Source organism: Amphiura filiformis, chromosome 8 (genome assembly GCF_039555335.1).
Source record: "Amphiura filiformis chromosome 8, Afil_fr2py, whole genome shotgun sequence".
Lineage (NCBI taxonomy): Eukaryota > Metazoa > Echinodermata > Ophiuroidea > Amphilepidida > Amphiuridae > Amphiura > Amphiura filiformis.
In genome coordinates, this window is record NC_092635.1 from 31,709,463 (window position 1) to 31,730,854 (window position 21,392).

The window sequence follows — 21,392 nt, forward strand, 5'->3', positions numbered from 1 at the left end:
TTGTTTCAATTGGAATTTGGGTCAAATGAGGAACCAGTTAATTTGAAAACAAAGTTCAAAGAAAATGTGCTAATGAATGCACTAAACTACTTGGCAGTACTAATTTTCTCAGCCAATTTTCTGCTTGATTCAATTATGTCTGTGCCCATAGTCCACATAGCGTGCATTATGCTGTCTGCATATATCTTTGTACAAGGACCGGTACGGTGGCAGCGTCAACCTGGTTGTGCCAGTGCCCTACTCAAAAATCAAACTTAATTCATAAGAAGAACTTTTACATCTTAGGGAATAACCCAAAAAGATTGATGAATTCCTATAAATGTAACCATTTTTGTTTCATATAACTTGGCTCGTTTTTCATGTCTGTAAAACAACTGGAAGTGAGTCTAAATAACATGTGTTTTTTTTTAAAACATAAAGAAACATAATGGACATTTTAGCCCCTCCCTCCCTTCCTTCAACTACTCTCATTTAACAGAGTCTTTGATATTTTTTTTGTTCCCTAATCTCATAAATACATCTTTCCTATGTACTTATAAAACTAGCATAAATTGTTAAACAGCAATGCTTCTAAAACAGTATAGCAAATACAACATATATATACAGTGAGGCTTTGCACAGGCTCTGTATAATTCACCCGTTGTCTTTCTATAAGCCGCATAGTGTTTACAAATAGGGAGTCATCACAGAATTTGCAACCTACAATTATGGAGATTCACACTTAAATATAGATCTACTGGAGAGCAAATCTAATTTACGACTGTATTCACAGTGGAGGCATAGAGAGTGGTTATTAGAAACATTTAAAAACATTGATTTGAAATCGGTGGGATTCCCGATTTTGGATTGGGATGGGATGTACGGCTGAGATTTTGAAACTGTATCGAAAAAATGTACCAAATTTTATGAAAAGGAGACCCCAAACCATGATAATATATATGTTCAAAATTATGATAAAATTGGATTAATTCTAAAAAAATTTTTTTTTTAATTTGCACATTTTGCTGACAAATCTGCACTCTGTCCAGATTTTTCGAGAAGCTTGTAAAAAAACACCCAATCTCTAAACCAAGATATATAAGGGTACGTGCCCTTATTTGCTGGTGGGTCTTCATTTTTTGCCTGAAATTCTAGTTATGTCAAGCGAGCCCATATGTGCCATTAGGCGAATCTATACGGTATATCCTTTAGAACACAGCTCGTACATTGATTCCTAAAAGCAAGACAGTAAAGAAAAAATAAGCCAACTGGCTGACCCTAATTTTTGGCGTGTTACACCAGTCCCACAATTTGTGTATGCCTGAGCAAGAAATGAATAAACAAACAAGGGATAAAAATATTGAGCATAAATGTGAACCATGTTTTGAACTACTTCAGTTTCTGAAATGCAGCTGCGTAGTCAAGTATATTCATGTCTTACCTCCAGAATTCAACCAAATTAGCATGGATATAAATAGATCAATATTTTCCCCCATAAATAGCTCTAGAGTTTGATGTTTCAGTGGCCCTGAAAGACACGCATATCCGTATTGATAAGTTTTGAGAAAACCCCTTAAAGCATAGTACTAGTAGTGAATCTGTTGTCTGCAATTAAAACAGAAACTGCAAAGCCTTATACAGCATGTTGTAACTTGTATAGTAAAACAAAGGGAACACCGGTAAATGTCAATGGGCATTAGGCCTACATGTGTAAAACAGGATCAAGTAAACTCTTCAGAGACGACTAGGATAATAAGAGGAAAATATAGCAGAAAAATATTGGCTGTCTCTGTGTGTTTTATTTATATGCAGCAAGATGAGAGGAGAATGATAAAACATCCACTTGATCACGCATCTACAGGTATCCTCATTCCCCACCTGTCTGCGCCGGTAATCACAGACAGTGGCGTGCCCAAAGGGGGGGGCAGGGGCACATACCCCCACTTTTGTTGGGAAATTTGGGGGAATCAGTCATTCCGCTCGTTTACACTCCTAATCAGACTCCATTCGGGGGAACTGAACAACCTGGCCCCCAACCTATAGTCATATATAACCAGGGAATCGCTGCCCAGGGCAGCGTAACCTCGGTGGCTACAGGTCGGTGATCTTCTGCGTGGCATGCGAGGGGTCCGAGGTTCGAATCCCGGGGGGAACCAAGTGACTTCTTTGTTAACCTTCTCTCCTTTTTCAGTTAGGGTTAAGCAGCATAAAGACCCAAATTTTGTGTGTGTATAGCTGTATATGATATCTGGTACAAAATACACACACCGTTGGTACATACTTAAAAATACTTGGTTAAATATGCACCAACTAAAAATAAATTGACCCGTTTCATCGCAAACAACTACTTTTGGGATTCTTTTTGCCCCCGTGCGGGGTCAAATTTGACTACAAAAGTGGTTGTTTGCAATGAAACGGGGTCAATTTATTTTAGGTGGTGCATATTTGACCCCATATTTTTAAGAGTGATATTTTTGAGCAGACACATCTCTAAAATGCATTTGGCATGCAATTGCAACCTACTGCAGACATATGCTAGGACAGTGCACAGTTTGGTTTAGTGTTTCTTTGTATAATTCCCACCTCAAGAGGTGTATTTCCTATTACCAATCATTTAAAAACAAGACAGATTTGGTAAACTGCACATAACACGGGACCATTACAAATCTTCAAATTTGTAGCGAATAGGGTTGATGTGAATTTACGCTAACGTAAGGTGGTTGTTTAGTGGCGTGCGCAGTAACAAAAACTGAACAATGTTTGCTACTTATTCGCTACTTGCACGGTTCCGCCATTATGCACTATGTGCGGGGAGAGCCTCGAACTGGCAGCATGCATGAAAGGAAGAATTATGTAACCTTACACAGAACGTTATGACTAGTTCAATTCCCATTCATGTATGCTGCCAGTTCGAGGCTCTCCCGCACATAGTGCATAATGGCGGAACCGCAAGTAGCTTAATAGGTTGAACAAAGTAGACATACAGATTTCTTGATGTGTGGGTGTCCATGTTGGCCAATGTATGATGTCCCTTGACACACCCCACCCCCAAGTAGGATTCACACCTTCTTTGCCTAATCACCATAACAGCTAATATGGATTTATCCTAAGCCATTTTGCCTTATTGGTCCATACCAGTTGAAATCCATACACCCCCTAATGGAAGATATGACCTTAATCTCCCACACAGGGAGTTTGAATTTCAAATGGAGTCATACATTCAGGTAACCCCATTTGAAATTCACATTCCTGTGTGGAAGATTAAGGTCATGTCTTCCACAGGGGGTATGTGGATTTCAACTAGAACAGCCCATTTCTGTTGAGAAGAACAAACACTTAACCTAATAATAGTCTTTCCCACAGTCTGACTAAACAATCTCTGAATGTTTAATGGTTTAATTTGGTTTATTTTGTCTTGGGTGTAGACAAGGCTAGATACGGTCCAGACAGAACCATATACTATTTCCAAGACAATATTGAATAAAGCCATGTATTATGGATTAAAGTATATGGTAATAACAAAGTAAACTTTTTATACTATCTTATTCCCAAAATCTAAACACTAATTTATATTGTAAATGTTGGAATTGTCATACAATCCTAACAAGCAAACAGTGCCAATAATGCATCTGATATATGGCATTTCTATCATTACATTGGAGCGATACAGATCTAATACTTGATGTGAAATAATATTACATATGTGCCACATTAGTCCAATGTAAATGAGGTTAAAACAATAAGAAGCATTTTAAAAAAGTAGGCTCTCCTTTAAAACAATGGGACTAACATGTTATTTGAGTACACTTTATTTAGTTAATATTTAAGCTCTACACGTCTAACCACACATGCAACATGAGCAGAATATTATCTGGAAATTTGTAATGTAATGTAAGTTTGGGTACATGTTATGGGTGAAGTGATATTCGGCAAGGATTTTCTTATTTGCCGTCGTAGTGTGCGTCAATATCAATCGTTGCCAAGTCCATTGGTTCACGCTATGTGTGTTTGGAACCATGATCAAAATGATCACAACACAAAGTCAATGGGTTGCTAACAGGTGTGCAAAGCAAGTGTGAACCAGTAGCCCAAAGGTATGACGTATTCACTACAACGGTGAATTGTAGATATTTTTATCTTGTGTAAGGTTCAGTTAATCATCTTTTCTATAATGTGGGTAACAGCAGGTCTACTGGCAAAGGGTATAGACAGTGGACCCCTCTCTATCCACAGAAAGATTCACTTTTAAAGGTCCAAATTTGGATGAAAACCCACATTAGTAAATGTTCAGTTGGAAAATCTCAAAAGACCCAATAAAGTCAATCTTTTTTCAAGATACAGTGTTAATAGATCCTTCACATTACCATTTTGGAAACCATATATTCCATCCTTGTTACAAGCTGGGTGGGTATGATGACAGATCAAGAGAGTAATAATATTATAACATTGTTCTTTTTACATACATACCATCTGCCTTTGACAAGGATATCCTCTCAATTCCATCTAAAAGAGCAACGGACAAAGACATAAGAATGACAAAATAAGAAACAAAAATGAGAAGGCAATTAAAAAATAATGATATATTGGCTTGGGTAATATGGGAAGTCTTACATAGTGTCATGTGATCTGCTTCAGTTGGTGACCTGTCACCTGCTCCGCACCTCTTCCTTTTTGTCAGTGCTCATACATAATTCAATGTGTCTTTTAATGGTACTCGTGCTTATTGAAGATAGTGGGAATTTCAAATAAAATCCATTTTTTTTGGCTATTTTCCAATTTAAAATAGAGGTAGTCATTGTGACGTCAACTGCGCCATCTTGTGGGTACGGAGTGCCTTGTTGCTAAGATCACCGCGTTGACGCTTGACTGAAGAGGTGCGTCACTCGCTGCGACTTCCCTGTTATTGGGAGCGTAATGTCTAATGCATGGCATGCAGAACGGCAGTATCCACAAGATGGCGGATCCCGCGGAAAAGACTGGCGGCCTCTATAACATACTAACCCTAACTTGCCCGATTAATAAAACGCTACAGCACCAAAAAATCTACTACAGCATGAAGCTCCTACCAGCCCAAGCATGGCGAGGGGTGTGATTGGCCCCACATCATTCCATAAACCATTAAACAACAAAACACACCCTAGACATACCACAAATAATCATCGCAACCAGGATCAGCTCCCTGAGTTTCATACGGGTTACAACGAGACAAATTAGCAGTGAGTTCCTTGTCCAGGGGAATTTCAAGCTAACTCAATTTTTCCATGAGAGCATATTAGGCACTACCAGGGTTCGAACCCGCAACCTCTCGCACCATAATCGAACGCCTTATCAATTGAGCTAACTTGATTGCACAAGAAACATACCACTGATATAGGTACAAAAAGGTTGGCCGACCAGCACACCAGTTGTGGCATGCTATTACAGTCAGAGTGCTCCAAACCAGGGGCTAGTGGTTCAAAACTGGGCAGAAAGGACCACAACATGTGCCCTCTTCTTTTCTTCTCTCAAACACCTCTGCCCACACAGCAGTTAGGTGTGAGGCCTAAAAAATAGTTTTCCATTGATTTTTTCATACAGATCCAGACCTATTTTGGTAAGGGGAAGGAAAGTAGGAAGGAAGAAAGAAAAAAGAATGATAAGGTTTGAACGGCCAGGGACCCCTCGGGTGCCAGACACGTGCAACACCATCTTACCACAGGGTCCTACCTTGGCCGGCCAATCTTTTCGTGCCCATATGACTCTTCACATGATGATGCAATCGCATCACATGGGATACCCGCGCTTGCAGATGCTATGTAAATTGAGGTTTTTTGATGTTTGGTTCGGTTAGGGTTAATACAACAAAATAAGGTGATTGTGAGCTCATACTTGAAAAACTAAAGGCAGTGCTAGTTAGTAAGGTTATTTGAAATTCATGAGCAGCCTGTGTCAATTCAAGATACTTAATTTGCTGTGAATAATTTATGAAAATAGAACACATAACAGATCATGAAATATTTACATCAGGAAATAGGTGAATGTAGGGTAATGATATTCCATGCCCTAAAGAGCTTAATGCTTGTTTGACATTGAAAGGATAGAAATATGGCACACCACCAACAAAGAAAACCAATAGATTGCCCTATTTGAAGCCATATGAAATGTGGCACACCACCAACGGAGAAAACCAATAGATTTCCCTATTCTAAGCCATATGAAATGTGGCACACCACCAACGGAGAAAACCAATAGATTTCCCTATTCTAAGCCATATGAAATGTGGCACACCACCAACGGAGAAAACCAATAGATTTCCCTATTCTAAGCCATATGAAATGTGGCACACCACCAACGAAGAAAACCAATAGATTGCCCTATTCGAAGCCATATGTAACAGTCTACATAATGTGGTGTAACCTATGTACATATTGTTCTTGGGTGAGATACTGTGGTATAGACGAATCCAATTTCACACATTCCTATACCTCAATGGCTGCCAAAGTTGGGTCCCCGGCGGCTCTACCTCACCTAAAATGTGAAATTGGAGGGTATTTTAAACTGCATTATATCACCCGTGTTACACGTAGACAAAAGAAAGATGACAGTTTACAACACAAAAGAATCTAACATCGATTTTTAAGCAGCTTTTTGGTGTTGTGGAGACCCAAAGAGGACAACCAAATCCTGACCATGACTTGGTTTGTTGGATTCGTCTATACTATGTACAACAAGAGACAATTGAGACAACAATTGTATGCCATGGAACACATAGGCTTTAAAAAAGTCTTCATAAATGCATTCAATTGAACTCTAAATTATGCACAAGCTAGATCCATGTAAAGATGCATAACATCATGGCTAATTTTAGTGGTCCAGTATCTTGAAGAATATTTTCAAATGTTGTTGTGGGAGTCATTACATATGCATTTTATTATGTGCTATTATTAAATTAATAATCTGCACGGTGCCGATGCAAAAAAAAGGAACGGTTCATTGATATCATCAATGACAAAATGCTTGTGATCGTATACCGGACATTTCAGATGTAACAGTTGCATAAATCTAACTCAAATGTGCAGCAAACTTGATCAGGAAAAGTGGATTCTAGCTTCCAATTTTATCACATGTGATACTGTTTGGAAGTTGAAGGGGGGGGCGAATTCCCACTTCTTGACAAAAGGGTAATTCTTGTTTATGGCCATTTCAAATTAGTTGATCTGTATCACTCAGAAGATGTAGCTGTCTGATACGGTACACAATCAGTTGTGTAAAACTGTAAATCAATGGAAAATAAAAGATTTGGATGGTAAAGATCCAGCTACCAGCAGTAATTGTGTTTGGTCTACTTATTGGCTCAATAGGACAATAGATTTAATTCAAATATGATTTACATCGGCGATCAAGCTTTAATTGGTAATCTGTGTGATACACAGGTTACAATTGGTAACTTGCTGAAGCTGCAGGCATCAAATTCTTCTACTACCTTCAAAAAATGTGATTTTGCGGCAATATAATTTCATGGATCTGGGCTCCTTGAGAAATTCACGAAAATATATTGCCCACAAAATAGAACTTGTTTTACAGTATTGGACTGTCTGTACTAGGATTTCAAGTGACAGCCTTGCCCTTACTGTATTCAAAAGTAATTTATCCTTGTGAGAGAAAGTGTGTTTTCAAGTGATTGTATTAAAGTGCAATTGAAGTGGGATTTTTAACATTATTTGTAGCCTTTGAAATGACAAGAATATTGAATGAAAAGCCGGGGACATTTATTTTGCTTGACAAAGCTGACTTGGAGATGAAGAGGATGAGTCTTTGTATCTAATGCATACAAAGGTTCTATGGGTGTACAGGGTTAGGCCAAAAACAAGTTTGTTTTTACTACATGAACTTCAATTAACTCTTAGAGATACACGTTGGCCGTAAAATTCTTTTTTTTTCCCAATTGTGGGATTGAAAAAAAATATTTTCAGTATGGTACCGCGATCCAATTTTTTTTTTGCAGTTTGGTTGTTGTTAATTTGTAGCTAATTTGCATAATTTATGCATATGGTTAGGTTTCCGTTTTTTTCCATATCTGGAGATCTATATGTGGTACAGTGGCATAACTTGGGAGGGGATAGCAGAGCCAGAGGTTCTCAACCTGATTAGATTTTCAGCGCAAAATATGCTAATTAAGTTTATTTTTCAATTTATTGTATGTAATGCTAACATTTGGGCACAACGCATCAGCCAAGGGAACTTTGCATTTACAAGCCACTGTATTTTTATTCGATGTCGAATATTTGATGCAACAAGTATTTGTTATCCAATCTGCTTTAGTAATTTTTATCTTCTAACAAGAAGATTTGATCATCTTTGATTTGATTATGAAAAATAGATAATATTCATCATAAAATCAAATAAAGTAGCCATGCACTGAATATTTAATGTCATATACTTAATTTTCATTAGCAAAAATATTCGTTCAAAATGGTTCGGAATAGATTGAATAGCAGATGCTGTCTTGGTTCATCACAAATTTGACGTTGAATAAAAATAAAGTAGGCATCGGCCTTTGAGCAATATGTTTTCAAGGTCATGTCTTATATCTGCCAAAGCATGTCTAATGTTAGCGATTGATGAAACAAGTGTTACTGTAGCCTCTTATGTGGACGCAACTCGGTTATTTGATACAAGATTTGATGGATTCGGATTGCACCTAGTAGGTTAAAAATATCACAACCTGCTGAATATTGTCATATTATGTCATCTATTTGATGTATCTACCTTGCTCATACTGTAAGGAGGAAATATTTGTGCGATTCATTTTTTGTTGTACTTTGCCAAGTTTTAAATTTGCGATTTTAAGTTTCCTTACATTGACTTATATATACAAAAGGAATATATTTGCGCATTTGAGCACTTGTAGCTGCCTGGAACTTGAAAAGCGCAAAAATAAACGAAGCGTGAACATTTCCAACTTTTACAGTACTTGTTGTTGTCATATAGAGTCGCAAGAGACTGAAGCTATAGTAAGCTTATCAAAAATTGTCTTTCTTTTGACATTTCTGCAGACACTGAACATGAAAGATTTGTGCTTCTGAGAGATGTGGTCCCTGAGGTCCAACGGCACTGTCAAGAGTTTGGATTGGACTTCCAGGTAAGGAAATTGTATTTGCCAATATGTGCCCATCCACCACAAACTGGTCGTAAAGTCAGCATTTTCCATTTTGAGATACAATCAAAAACAGTATATGGATTTCTATGTAAAGTATATTAGGAATTTGACCTTTGACAACCATTAACTTCACTTCCAGATGTCCGATGAAGCTGGTTGAGGTGTCATTTTGAAGCTGAAAGTGCATTCATTCAAAATCTGCAATAAACTGAAAATGATCCAGAGCCGACTTTACTACCACTTTGTGGTGGATGGTCACATATATAAATGTATAATATACCGTAAATAAACTGAGCTCAAAAATAAATTTATAATTTTTCACAAGATCATATCTTAAAATCCTATCCATCAAAATGAACCAAAATTAGGTCGATCCTTCATGTAATTATTTCGTGTAAGCTAATCCTAACCCTAATCCTAACCCTAACCCTAATCATAACCCTAATCCTAACCCTAATCCTAACCCTAATCCTAACCCTAAACTTAACCCTAACCCTAATTTCGTGTAAAATTACATGAAGGAATAACCCAAAATTACACACAAGATTACTTCAATGCTCTACTCTAAACACACATCAGTAACCAAGCAGTTGTCCAACTGACACAACAGCAAAATACATTGACATGGAACAGCTTTTTGGACCAAATTCACAGACCAATAATTGGCACCCAGCACAAAAATTCATTGAAAATGCATCAAGATACTTACACAGGTGATAATTTCAAAAGAGTGAGTGGAATATTGTGGAATGGGGCTGCTTTCTGCTTTTCATGCACTTTCTTCGAGAAATAGGTCTTGTTCCACACTATTCCACTTACTCACAGATTTTTTGTTCTGGGTGCCTATTATTGGGCTGTGAATGTGGTCCAGGAAACTGTTCCATGTTAGTGCATTTTGCTGTTGTTTCATTTGGACAACTGCTTGGTATACTGACATGTGTTTAGACTAGAGTATTGAATTAACTATATGTATAAGTTTGGTTCATTTTGATGGACTGGATTTTAAGATATGACCTTGTGAAAAATTATTATTAAGATTATTATTAAGTTTCTTTTTGAGTTCAGTTTATTTGCCTAATGACGCATATGGGCTCCCATTACATAACTGCAATTTAAGGCACAAACTACAAATAAAATTCCCAGTAGCAAATAAGGGCATGGACCCTTGTTGGGATTTTCAGAGGAGGGGGCTCTCTATTTGTATGTGAAATTTACCTAAGGCAAAGAGCCCCTGTGCGTCATATAGGCAAATCTTTCTAATCAATATTGTCCCAAAAACGGCTGATTTCATGCACATGATTTTAGCTAAATTAAAAAAAAAATTCTCCAAAATGCAAGTGTAGCATAGCTGTGGATCATGACGTGCCCCTTTAAGATGAATTTATCTATAATTTTATACATTTAATAAGTGTTGTGCATGCAAAATTCCCAGACCTAAGGGGGTCAATGGTGAGAGCTTATACAAACGCTAAAAGCCCCATTTCAAACAAGATGTTTTTTGGAGGAAAGTTTTAGTTTTAATTATTTTGTTTGTGTGTGGGGGTGGGGGTGGGGGTGTGTGTGTGCTTTGCGCATATTCCTGAAAGGGTTGATCTTCAATTCATCTTTATATTCTATCAAAATTGAATTTGCATCTACCCATTGGGCCTGGACCAGCTCTCACTGTTTCTTAAAACAAATGTTAATGTTAATAATTCATAAATTCTATACATACATGAGTGTGAAGATTGCAGCTCCATATGGGTCACCATAAATATTTGATGGGGATATGCACCCATGGATTCTAGTTGTATCTTAAAAGTTCTGATGCATTTTTTCAGCTTTGTGGGGCTTTGCAGAATTTTATCTTGTGAAATCTGTTAGGTTTATACAGGTTCATAAAATTCATTAGGTTTACGGACATAGTCAATGCATTACACAATCCTGTGTGATATATTTAGCAAATTTCTCACAACACATCAGCCATTTAAGGACAAGGAACAATCTACTCATCACTTTTAGATCAGTCCACTTAATGCACCTTTCATTCATTAACATTTTGTATATCCTTGACATTTCTAGTTAGTGGACATGCACGCAGGGCCTGGTGATTTAGCCACAAATGATCACGAGAGTACTGCACTGAGATTGAAAGAGATTACAGATGCACACAGGATATCACAGGGGCCATTTTTCCTGGTAAGTTCTGTTTGAACCTCACACAGTCACCAGTACCTTAAATTTTAATAAATCTTAAGGTTTTGATTGGTGTAAGGTCATTGTATACTTGTTATTGTACTCAACGAGGTAGAACCAAAGAGTACTGACTCTGCCATGTTTGTGTGTCGTTCATGGAGGGCAAATAATGTACCTCTTTACACAATATGCCCTCCAAAGCGACATACCAAAATGGTGGATTTCACATAGCACTACACAACATGTGACAATTTTGAGTTGGTTTTCTTTGGGTATATTCTCTTTAGTTGCAACACATCAACTGCTTAGTGCCAGAAGTGGGTAAGTGCAATAGCTGCCATGTGTAGCTGCCACGTTAGATAAGTACAATATACTGTACGTAAATTGCCAAATGTTCACAGGGCAGCTATTACACTTACCACTTTTGAGACTCTTTCAGGAAATTGGGGTCCACTAAGATTACCTCAGAAATAACAGCAAGTCAACTTGCTCCACTTCCCCATCCACCTGTAGTGACTGGCCAACAGATGCACCCATGTTTGGTGTAAGAATTAAAGCTGTGAAAACACATTTGGTGTAATGAATTACCTGATAAGAAAAAGTTGTGGGATAGGCTTTTACGACGGGAATTCATAACAGTTAGTGGGTTTTTAGCGGATTCGCCGTCGGACAAGTTTAGAACGGTCAAGCTTTTATCAGGAGTAGCTCTGACATCTTCAGGACAAAGTACCTAAGAATGAAACATGTAAGCCGCCCTTGCCTACTGATGGCTCTAAAAAGAGCCGTTCACTGAAGACTGCCCCTTATCAACAGAGAACAAGGTCTGCTTGTTCTTTGTAGACAAGGGGCAGTCTTCAGTGAATGGCTCTTTTCAGAGCCACCAAACCTTTAAAATTAACAGATAGGCGAGATCTGCTTGTTCTCTGTTGACGAGGGGCAGTCTTCAGTGAACAGCTCTTTTCAGAACCATCAGTAGGCAAGGGGCGGCCTACATGTCTCATTCTTAGGTACTTTGTCCTGAAGAAGTCAGAGCTACTCCTGACGAAAGCTTGACAGTTCTAAACTTGTCCGATGGTGAACCCGCTAAAAACCCACTAATTGCCTGATAAGAAAACATATAATAATGAAACATTTCAGGATCTTTTTCAATTTCTTCCAAATTATGAATTATGAGTGCAATGAATCAGAATTTGGTATTAAAATTGTATAATATCTCCTGCATGTTAGCGTAACAAGAATATGTATGGAAACATGGTTACAATTTTGTATTGTTATTGGGCAAAAAAAACCGTCTTTGTACTTGTGGCCCTTGAACATGTTTAAAACAAAACTTCTAAGAGGTTACATCTAGGAGGTTTTGCTTCAAACATGTTGAGGGGCCAATGACACATATGAGGTTTTTTTCCTGCCCAACAACAATATTCTGATTGATTATCACCATCATACCAAGTCTGTGAAATCTTGAGATACTTTGTGTGAATATGGCTAATAATAAAGTCCTTCAACTGGTTCAGGATATCACAGGGGCCATACTTTTTTTCATAAGTCATCTTAGAGCCTGAAATAATTGTCGCGTACATTGATGTGATGCAAGGGGGTTTCCCTTTCAGATCTCTCCTCCTCTCTTAAGGTGATGCTGACCAAGTCATCCATAAATTATTAGCATTTTCTCCAATCCGAGCAGGGCCTTTCACAAAGAGTATAAGGGCTAGTTGCCCTTATATCAAACATTATCCTTTACTTAAGATTGATCATAAGTATTTGAGAAATGGGAACTAGGAATTTTGCAGTGACAACCATTTTCAAGCAAAATGGGGAGCCCAAAAACAAGACAATTAGCAGTAATTTCCTTGTTCAGTGGAATTTCAAGCGAACTCAATTTTTTACAAGTGAACGTACTAACCACTACCGGGGTTCGAACTCGTAACCTCTCTCGCACCATAGTCAAACGCCTTATCAATTGAGTTAACTTGACTGCGGTTTAGTTTGATCCTATAGCGCTCTTAGTACTTGGATAGGTACTGATAGCAATAACACAATAGGACCAAACTGTATGTGGCTCCTAACCAGGCTGGTCAACTTAATACAATGGGATCTAAGAAACTCATGAATCAAACTTTAAAAGAGCTTGCTGTTCATAGTTGTTGCTGAAGATATTTTGAACACTGTATACATATACATTCTTCGCAACAACTTATACAACAGTAAAAGGTAAAAGCTTACTTCATAAGCATTTGAACATGGTTAACGTGAAATATTGATAAAGTGAATATTGAAGAAATCAAATCTGAATCAATTTGAAAAAATCAAAAACCAAACGTTGCCAAAACCAAATGGTTAGCAATGTCACCTTAATAGTGTAGATTGTGCTGCGAGCATTGCCCAAGTCATCAGAGGTAACACCGAACTCTTTGAACTGTCTTCTTACAAAAGCAGTTTATATATCACTATTGATGCCGCCATTTACCTTTTCATAAATTCTACCTAATATCCTATATGCATTCTCCTTAGGAGGAATGCAAGCATAGTATGCTATCAAGGCTAGGGAAGCAATAACCGCGGCATAATTATGATCAGCCAAGTCAAATAAAACTGCTTTAGTTAAGAGCCTGACCCTCTCCCTCCTTGTAATGTATGTATGAAATATCGAAAATTCAACCTCAAAAGATCAACTTTGACCAATATATTTAAGTATTTTTTTTGCAAACGTAATCAGACTTTTCGACCCCTTTCCCAAACAAAAGGACTTTCATTTATAGGTTGTCATCAACCTTTCAGTTTGTTCCCTAAGTAAAAGCCAGATAAAATATCCAACCAATATATGCAGTAAATGTTACGATAGAGTTTTAGAATTTCTTACTTTATCATAAATGGGAATAGGAGTGCCATACACAATATGCAGTTTCCTTTGCTGTGTGTGTGTTGGATTTCCCAGCCCCCAAGCTGATTTTCCTGCAGATCAATAGTTTCTAAAAGGTTACGATGGTTGATTATTAATTTTGTTCGTCATACTGTATGGTTGTCAAAGCAGTGCTACTATTAGCAGTATCGATTTCCCTCTTTGTGTTTCATTGATTTATTCATTTGCATTGTTTAATAAATATCAAGATTTCATTTAGAGGGTGATAATAGCTCATTGTGTTCTGTTTTCACCGACTTATTTGACACTTACAAAAAACAAGTTGCGACGAAAGGTCAAAGTTGAGATTTACTCATCTATATGATACTCAATGTGACCACTGGGTATAATCAGTTGACCTACTTAATTAAAGAGATGAATGCCTTTTAATGCTAATTAATCTCTGAGGATGAAACCTTAAAGTGGATCTTAAAATAAAATCCAATTCCCAGAGCAGACATATTTGATGACGGCTTAAACCTGAGTGAACCTTGATCGGTGTAAGCATGACTTTCCACAGGGAATCTCTTGACAAAGTAAAACTTAAAGAAATTTAAATTCAAAATCAATATTGATAGTATGGTATTTACAATAGTTTATGTTCCAGTGAAGATGTGTAATTTGAACCATGGAATTGGTCTGAAGAGTGTACGAGGATGCTAAATTTATCTTTGCTGTTTATTACGTGACTATGAAGTATTATATTATCGTCTAGCTATTGAATTATTTTAAGAAAAATGAAGTATATAAAAAAGAGGAGCAACAATATAGAGTTTCAATTAATAATGCCATCAGCACTGACTTCATCACTTCAGATGCAAATTACATGTTATTTCTCATCACCCACCACACAAAACCAGACGAAGTCAGTCTTGATGATGTCAAATTAACCCCCTGAGCACTACCTGCCAATCTAATATTGCCTCTGATTGGTCAATTACATGATCACCAATCAGAATGGAGCTTTGCAAATAATTCACCGCAATTTTTGTGTGTGGTGAAATTATTCTAACAATGTTGCTGATTGGTCCAATTGATAATGGAAACTTTTGTTTGGCCAATCGGCAGGTAGTTCTCATGGGGTTAAGGGACTTATGAAGAAAGCTCGTCAAGTTTGCAAATCCAGCAGGGTATTTGTTGTTATCAAATTCCCAGTGTGAATGTCTTTCAATTAAGAAAGAACTAAAATTGTGTCCCATCTGGTCAATGAAGGATAAAGGGGTGGGTATACGCATCCTAGAATGTAATAGGCTATTCCATTTAAAATCCACACTACCCATGTGGAAGATTTAGCTAAAGTGTTCCACAAGGGGAGTATGAGCTTTGAATAGAATAGACAATTGGGTTACTTCCATTTCAAATACTCACTCCAGGTGTGGAAGATATGGGTTAAACCATACGGGAGGAGTATGAGTTTCAAAATGATAAACCCTAACCAATTACATTTGAAAAACCTGTGGAAGATATTTCCAAAATCTTCCACAGGGGTAGAGTGACTTTCAACTTGAATAGGTCAGTAGGATTTAGGCATGACTTGCTTCCATTTGTTAAATTAACAGGTTCAATGCCCCTATCACAACAAGCCTATTGGGCTATTCCAGAAATTAATGGCACCCCCCCCCCCCCCCAAAGAAGACATGTAAGTTTGTACCATGAATTTTTGGGAATTCCCAGACCAAACTTTTATCAAAAAAAAAAAAAAAATGGGAATTCCCATTTTGACAATAAGATGATTAAAAAATTAGGAATTTCCAATGTCCCTAAAGAAGACAGGCAAATTTTTGCCAAATTTCCAAGCTAAAATAAAAAGGTGTCTTTTTCTTGGGACTTCCCATGTCTTCTGTAGGGTTGTGAAAATAATGACCATTTTGTGGGGGGGGGGAATTCCCAGAGGAATGGGAATAGCCCATTGCATACCAGTGATATCGTAAAATTAAAACTCAAGTTCTCAAGCTGAAATTTGCCTGACATACAAGATATAACCAAGGGTTCTTCATTTTGCTATTCATGTCATTTATTGTAAAATACTTTAAATGTTTTCTTTATATTCATACAATAAATGTTTGCTTACCTATACCTAGCCTTCACTGAACTGATGGGAAATTCACCAACGCATCTTAAGGTCAAAAGGCTGCTTAGGGAATAATAACAAAAATATTGATCACAAATGTGAATGATAAAATTGTATAAACATGGAAACATGACCCGTGGATCTTAAAGGAATACTACATATCTGTTTGACATTGAAACCATGCAGCGTCTATGCTTACATGATTACAATGGCAAGCATATTATATGACCTGCTCAGACAGAATGAGCGTAAAGTCGCAAGTTGGTAGTTTCTAGACCTCCTGGCAGCCGAGTTGATGTTCTTTGTTTGACGCGCACATGTGCAACCCAGTAGGTCTATGTCTTTCTGAATGGGGCATTTTGCAAGCCAGTAGTGTGTCCTTTGTTTGTGCCATTTACAAAGGACATATTACTGGCTTGTAGATGGGACTCAAACAATAAACATCAACTCAGCAGCCAGTAGTCCTTGAAACTTCCAACTTGCGACTTTACGCTCATTTTGTGGGAGTAGGTCATATATCTATCAATGGATCCATCACTTGATGCTTTTTGGCCTCCTAACATAAGCAGATTTTATACAATTGAATTGTGGTGTCTTGGGAACCCCCTTTGCTTGCGGTACAACCAGCTTTCACGTCCTTGGATTAACATTAAGGTGTAGGACAATGACACTCTGTTCTCATTTCAATTTTGTTCTACCCATTGTATGCTGAAATCGTTTTAAGTTCAGTCATTTCCTAGTAAGAAGGATGTGCGTATGAATCAATTTGCAAAAATAATGGGAAAAAGTATTTTAAGTTTTCATTTTGACGAAGCAATTGTAGTGTCAGAATATGTTTTGTACGCTTTTTACCTGTCACTTATGTCACAAATATGATGCATTATGTATTTTTATTTTTATCATTGTCATTAATATCCTTTTGTTTGCTTGTCATTTCAGTCTATCATATCCAATAAGTATGGGGATTATATCTTACCAAATAGAATCAGTGGCACAGAATTCAGCCATATCCGAGACTGTGCTTTTGAAGCAGGCAAAGGTAGGAGCAAATTACTGTAATGTAGCTAAATTTAGTACACATAGTTCAGTACTCTATTAAAGTACTAATAATTACCCATGTGTATCATGATTGAGAATAAAAGTACACAGACACCCAGAAACCATTTCTCATTGCATTTAGACAGAAGCAGAGATCTGAATTTTGATGAATCAGTAAATCACTGAATACCTTTAATAGTCGCTTATACTTGCTTCTATATCACTATGGACCACAATGGCCTCATCCCAATGGCATCTTTCAATAACCTCAATTAAACAATCATACTGCAAAATTTGACCTCAAGTTGCAGAGTATGAATTTTCGTACCCAAATTTTCAAAGGTCATTCAATAAATGTACAAATGTATTGGGGTTAAAGAACTGTGCCCTGATATATGAGCATGTTGTGGATCCTAGTGTATGTTGCTTGTCTATGAAATGTAATAGCTTGATATGTAACATGAACCAAGCCATGTATGAAAACAACCTTATACAAGGCATATAATACCTATTCAAATTGTAAACACTGCAGCACAAGATAACTACTATGTCATTTCCCATTATAATGTAATTTGTAACATCGCTAAGACCTGTGTGCACAATAACAGATCACATCTTGGGCATTAACAGTTTGAGCCCATATGACATGCATCAGAAAAACAACTGACAGACTGAGGCTGAATATTTAGTGGGTGTACAACCCCTGTTACTTTCCAATTCGGCGAGGATGACAATTTTGTCATCCTTGTCTGTTTACAAACGGAGAGGTAGATAGACAAAAGACCTGTCAAAACTGTTCCGGTTATCCAAACACTTGAGTATCAGAAAGATAGTCCACCATTGAGTGATTCACGCGGCATGAATAGGGGATTAAAAAGCTGTGTCAGGTGTGTCTTTGTTCAGTTTGCCATCAAGATTTCGAAGGGGAAACGTTCTAGCCTAGAACACGATCATGTCAGTAAATGAATATTTTGTTCTGGGACTGATTATTCAGACTAGCTGAATATATGCTTATTGCTGTAAAGTAAGAACATAGTGTAAGCAAAAAATAAAAATCTAAAGCAAAGTAAACTAGTGTTGGCCATTTACATGCGGCAATCCTTTCTTTCTCCATATCGATCGGATGGGTTGAGTTACCGCTGATTTTTCATGCAAAGACATTCACTTCTGAAGAAGAGGCACTCCCAAAGGGCATACCATATTTAGATCATCCAATTATTAGCCAACTCTATTAGGTTATTATGGCTATACTGTTTAACCATGGCCTTTATGCACAAGGGCAGTTTGCTTGTGGTCCAAAGCTGTGATTCACCTGAAAATTGCACACCAATTTGAAGCTTGCTCTAATCCTCTTGTGTACAAGTGCATGATGGATTCTCACTGAACTTGAGGGTCGCAAATGACATGATTTTGGAATGACGTTGATTAAAATGACTTTTTGTACCGTGCTTTATACTCAGAGGGTGGCTTCTTCAGGATTTTTCCTGATTTTAGGATTGTTTTGTGGCCACATTGTACACAATTGTATTGATTTTCAGCAAAGCCTAATTTCCCAATGTTTTTCAGGATTTTCTACTACTTTCAGGATATCTCACAAGCTTTGAATCACATTCATATGTGAACTGTACTGTACAATGCTAATTAGGAGATGGGCTGTCTATAAGGCCTAAAAAATTGTTTGATTGGCGTAACCCGACCGACCCTAAAAATAAAAAAAGAAGAAACAAATTGTGATTTTCAGCTTAAAATGTGTGTAAAAAAAAAAAAATTTCCGACCGACCTACCCTAATTTTTTTTTTCCATGTTACGCCAATCAAACATTTTTTAGGCCTAATGGAATAAACTACATAATGCATGAATATGTATTTCATTCCATTTAATATTTGCCCCATAGTTTTCATCATAATTCAAGCCCTGGGATAAATTCTATACAATAGTAAAAAAACAATTGTTTAACTCTGATGGCAAAGATAATAATGTTAGTGGGTGAGAAACCCATGAGAAATAGCCATAATCATTGCCAGGATTCACTTGGTCACTTGCGCGCATTTGCACATTTTGCTGGCTATATCCAACTAAAGAAGAAAGCAATCCTGACAATGATGTCAAATATAGAAGTAAGACCTCAATTTTAATGGGCTCATAATTTAGTTGCAATAGTGAAGCATCCTCCCATATTTGTTGCACACTTTAAGTTGAAACATGCATTGACAAGTGTTCCTCCCAGCAATTTCATGGTCAAATCATGTGCAGTGTTCAAATGTGTTATGCATTAGATAATGTGGATCTAAAGATAGTGAAATCTGATGTGAAGGAGCTGATTGATTTTCACAAGCTGCAGGTGGTTGAATTGTACATTACATGGATGTCAATGGAGTTCAGTTCATCTGAATCAGTCCTGAAATATAAAAGCTACAATGCATGACAACTTAAGAAACAAGTAGAAATGTAAAGAATCCAAACATTTTGATTGCATTTAAGGCCATGTTGACAGAACTTCTTTAGAAGTAAAGGCACATAACTGGTAAACAGACATGTGATATTGCTGGAGCATAATGCATTAAAGTGTCAAATAGGTGACATTGACCCCATGATTCCAAACCTAGACCTCATGATTCCAAACCTAGACCTCATGATTTTAAACCTAGACCTCATGATTTCAAACCTAGACCTCATGATTCCAAACCTAGACCTCATGATTCCAAACCTAGACCTCATGATTCCAAACCTAGACCTCATGATTTCAAACCTAGACCTCGATTCCAAACCTAGACCTCATGATTTCAAACCTAGACCTCATGATTCCAAACATAGACCTCATGATTCCAAACCTAGACCTCATGATTCCAAACCTAGACCTCATGATTTCAAACCTAGACCTCATGATTCCAAACCTAGACCTCATGATTCCAAACCTAGACCTCATGATTCCAAACCTAGACCTCATGATTCCAAACCTAGACCTCATGATTTCAAACCTAGACCTCATGATTTCAAACCTAGACCTCATGATTTCAAACCTAGACCTCATGATTCCAAACCTAGACCTCATGATTCCAAACCTAGACCTCATGATTCCAAACCTAGACCTCATGATTTCAAACCTAGACCTCGATTCCAAACCTAGACCTCATGATTTCAAACCTAGACCTCATGATTCCAAACCTAGACCTCATGATTTCAAACCTAGACCTCATGATTCCAAACATAGACCTCATGATTCCAAAGCTAGACCTCATGATTCCAAACCTAGACCTCATGATTTCAAACCTAGACCTCATGATTCCAAACCTAGACCTCATGATTCCAAAGCTAGACCTCATGATTCCAAACCTAGACCTCATGATTCCAAACCTAGACCTCATGATTCCAAACCTAGACCTCATGATTTCAAACCTAGACCTCATGATTTCAAACCTAGACCTCATGATTTCAAACCTAGACCTCATGATTCCAAACCTAGACCTCATGATTCCAAACCTAGACCTCATGATTCCAAACCTAGACCTCATGATTCCAAACCTGTACCTAGCTATTGAATGTGTCAAATATAGCAGGGGATGACCTTACCCCATCTCCCTTTTAGGTGGAATTAATTTTCATGATTTAAAATTGAGATTCCATCATGGTAGGATTGTTGATACTGTACATTAGAAGACTTCCAAAAGTGTTCAAAATAAATTTCATTTTAATTAGCATAACACTCTCCACGCGGGTGTCGACTACAGACGACAAGTTCCAAATGTTCTAGAAAAATTCAAAATTTCAGAATTTTACAAATGCCTGACCATATTTGGAAGCAACATGAAAAATGTATTAAAATGAGTGCAAACAAGCCCAGTATTGGTTCGGTGGTTCTTGAGTTAGCTCTTGATATTTTGAGAAAATATCCCAAACTTTGGGACTCTTTACGTTGAAGCCTATGGCCAGCACACAGAGCAATAAGATTGACCTGGCAACACACTGCATGGAGTCATGGTTAGCGCTGGGTTAAAACTGACGGGGTCCGTTGGACCCCTTCACCCCCCATTTCCACAAATTTCGGGGTCCGGGTCATATTTTCGGGTCCAGCAGATCAACGGTAGGACCGG

The 21,392-nt window shown here is 37.5% G+C and overlaps 1 protein-coding gene across 1 annotated transcript in view; it reads left to right on the plus strand.

The window, feature by feature from the left end:
• The window catches only part of LOC140158958 (NACHT domain- and WD repeat-containing protein 1-like), a 250,273-nt gene that overhangs the window by 176,630 nt on the left and 52,251 nt on the right, over positions 1-21,392 (plus strand). Inside the window, 3 exon segments of the mRNA XM_072182251.1 lie at positions 9,015-9,100; positions 11,180-11,296; positions 17,203-17,302. Of these exon segments, the coding sequence (XP_072038352.1) occupies positions 9,015-9,100; positions 11,180-11,296; positions 17,203-17,302 (303 nt within the window).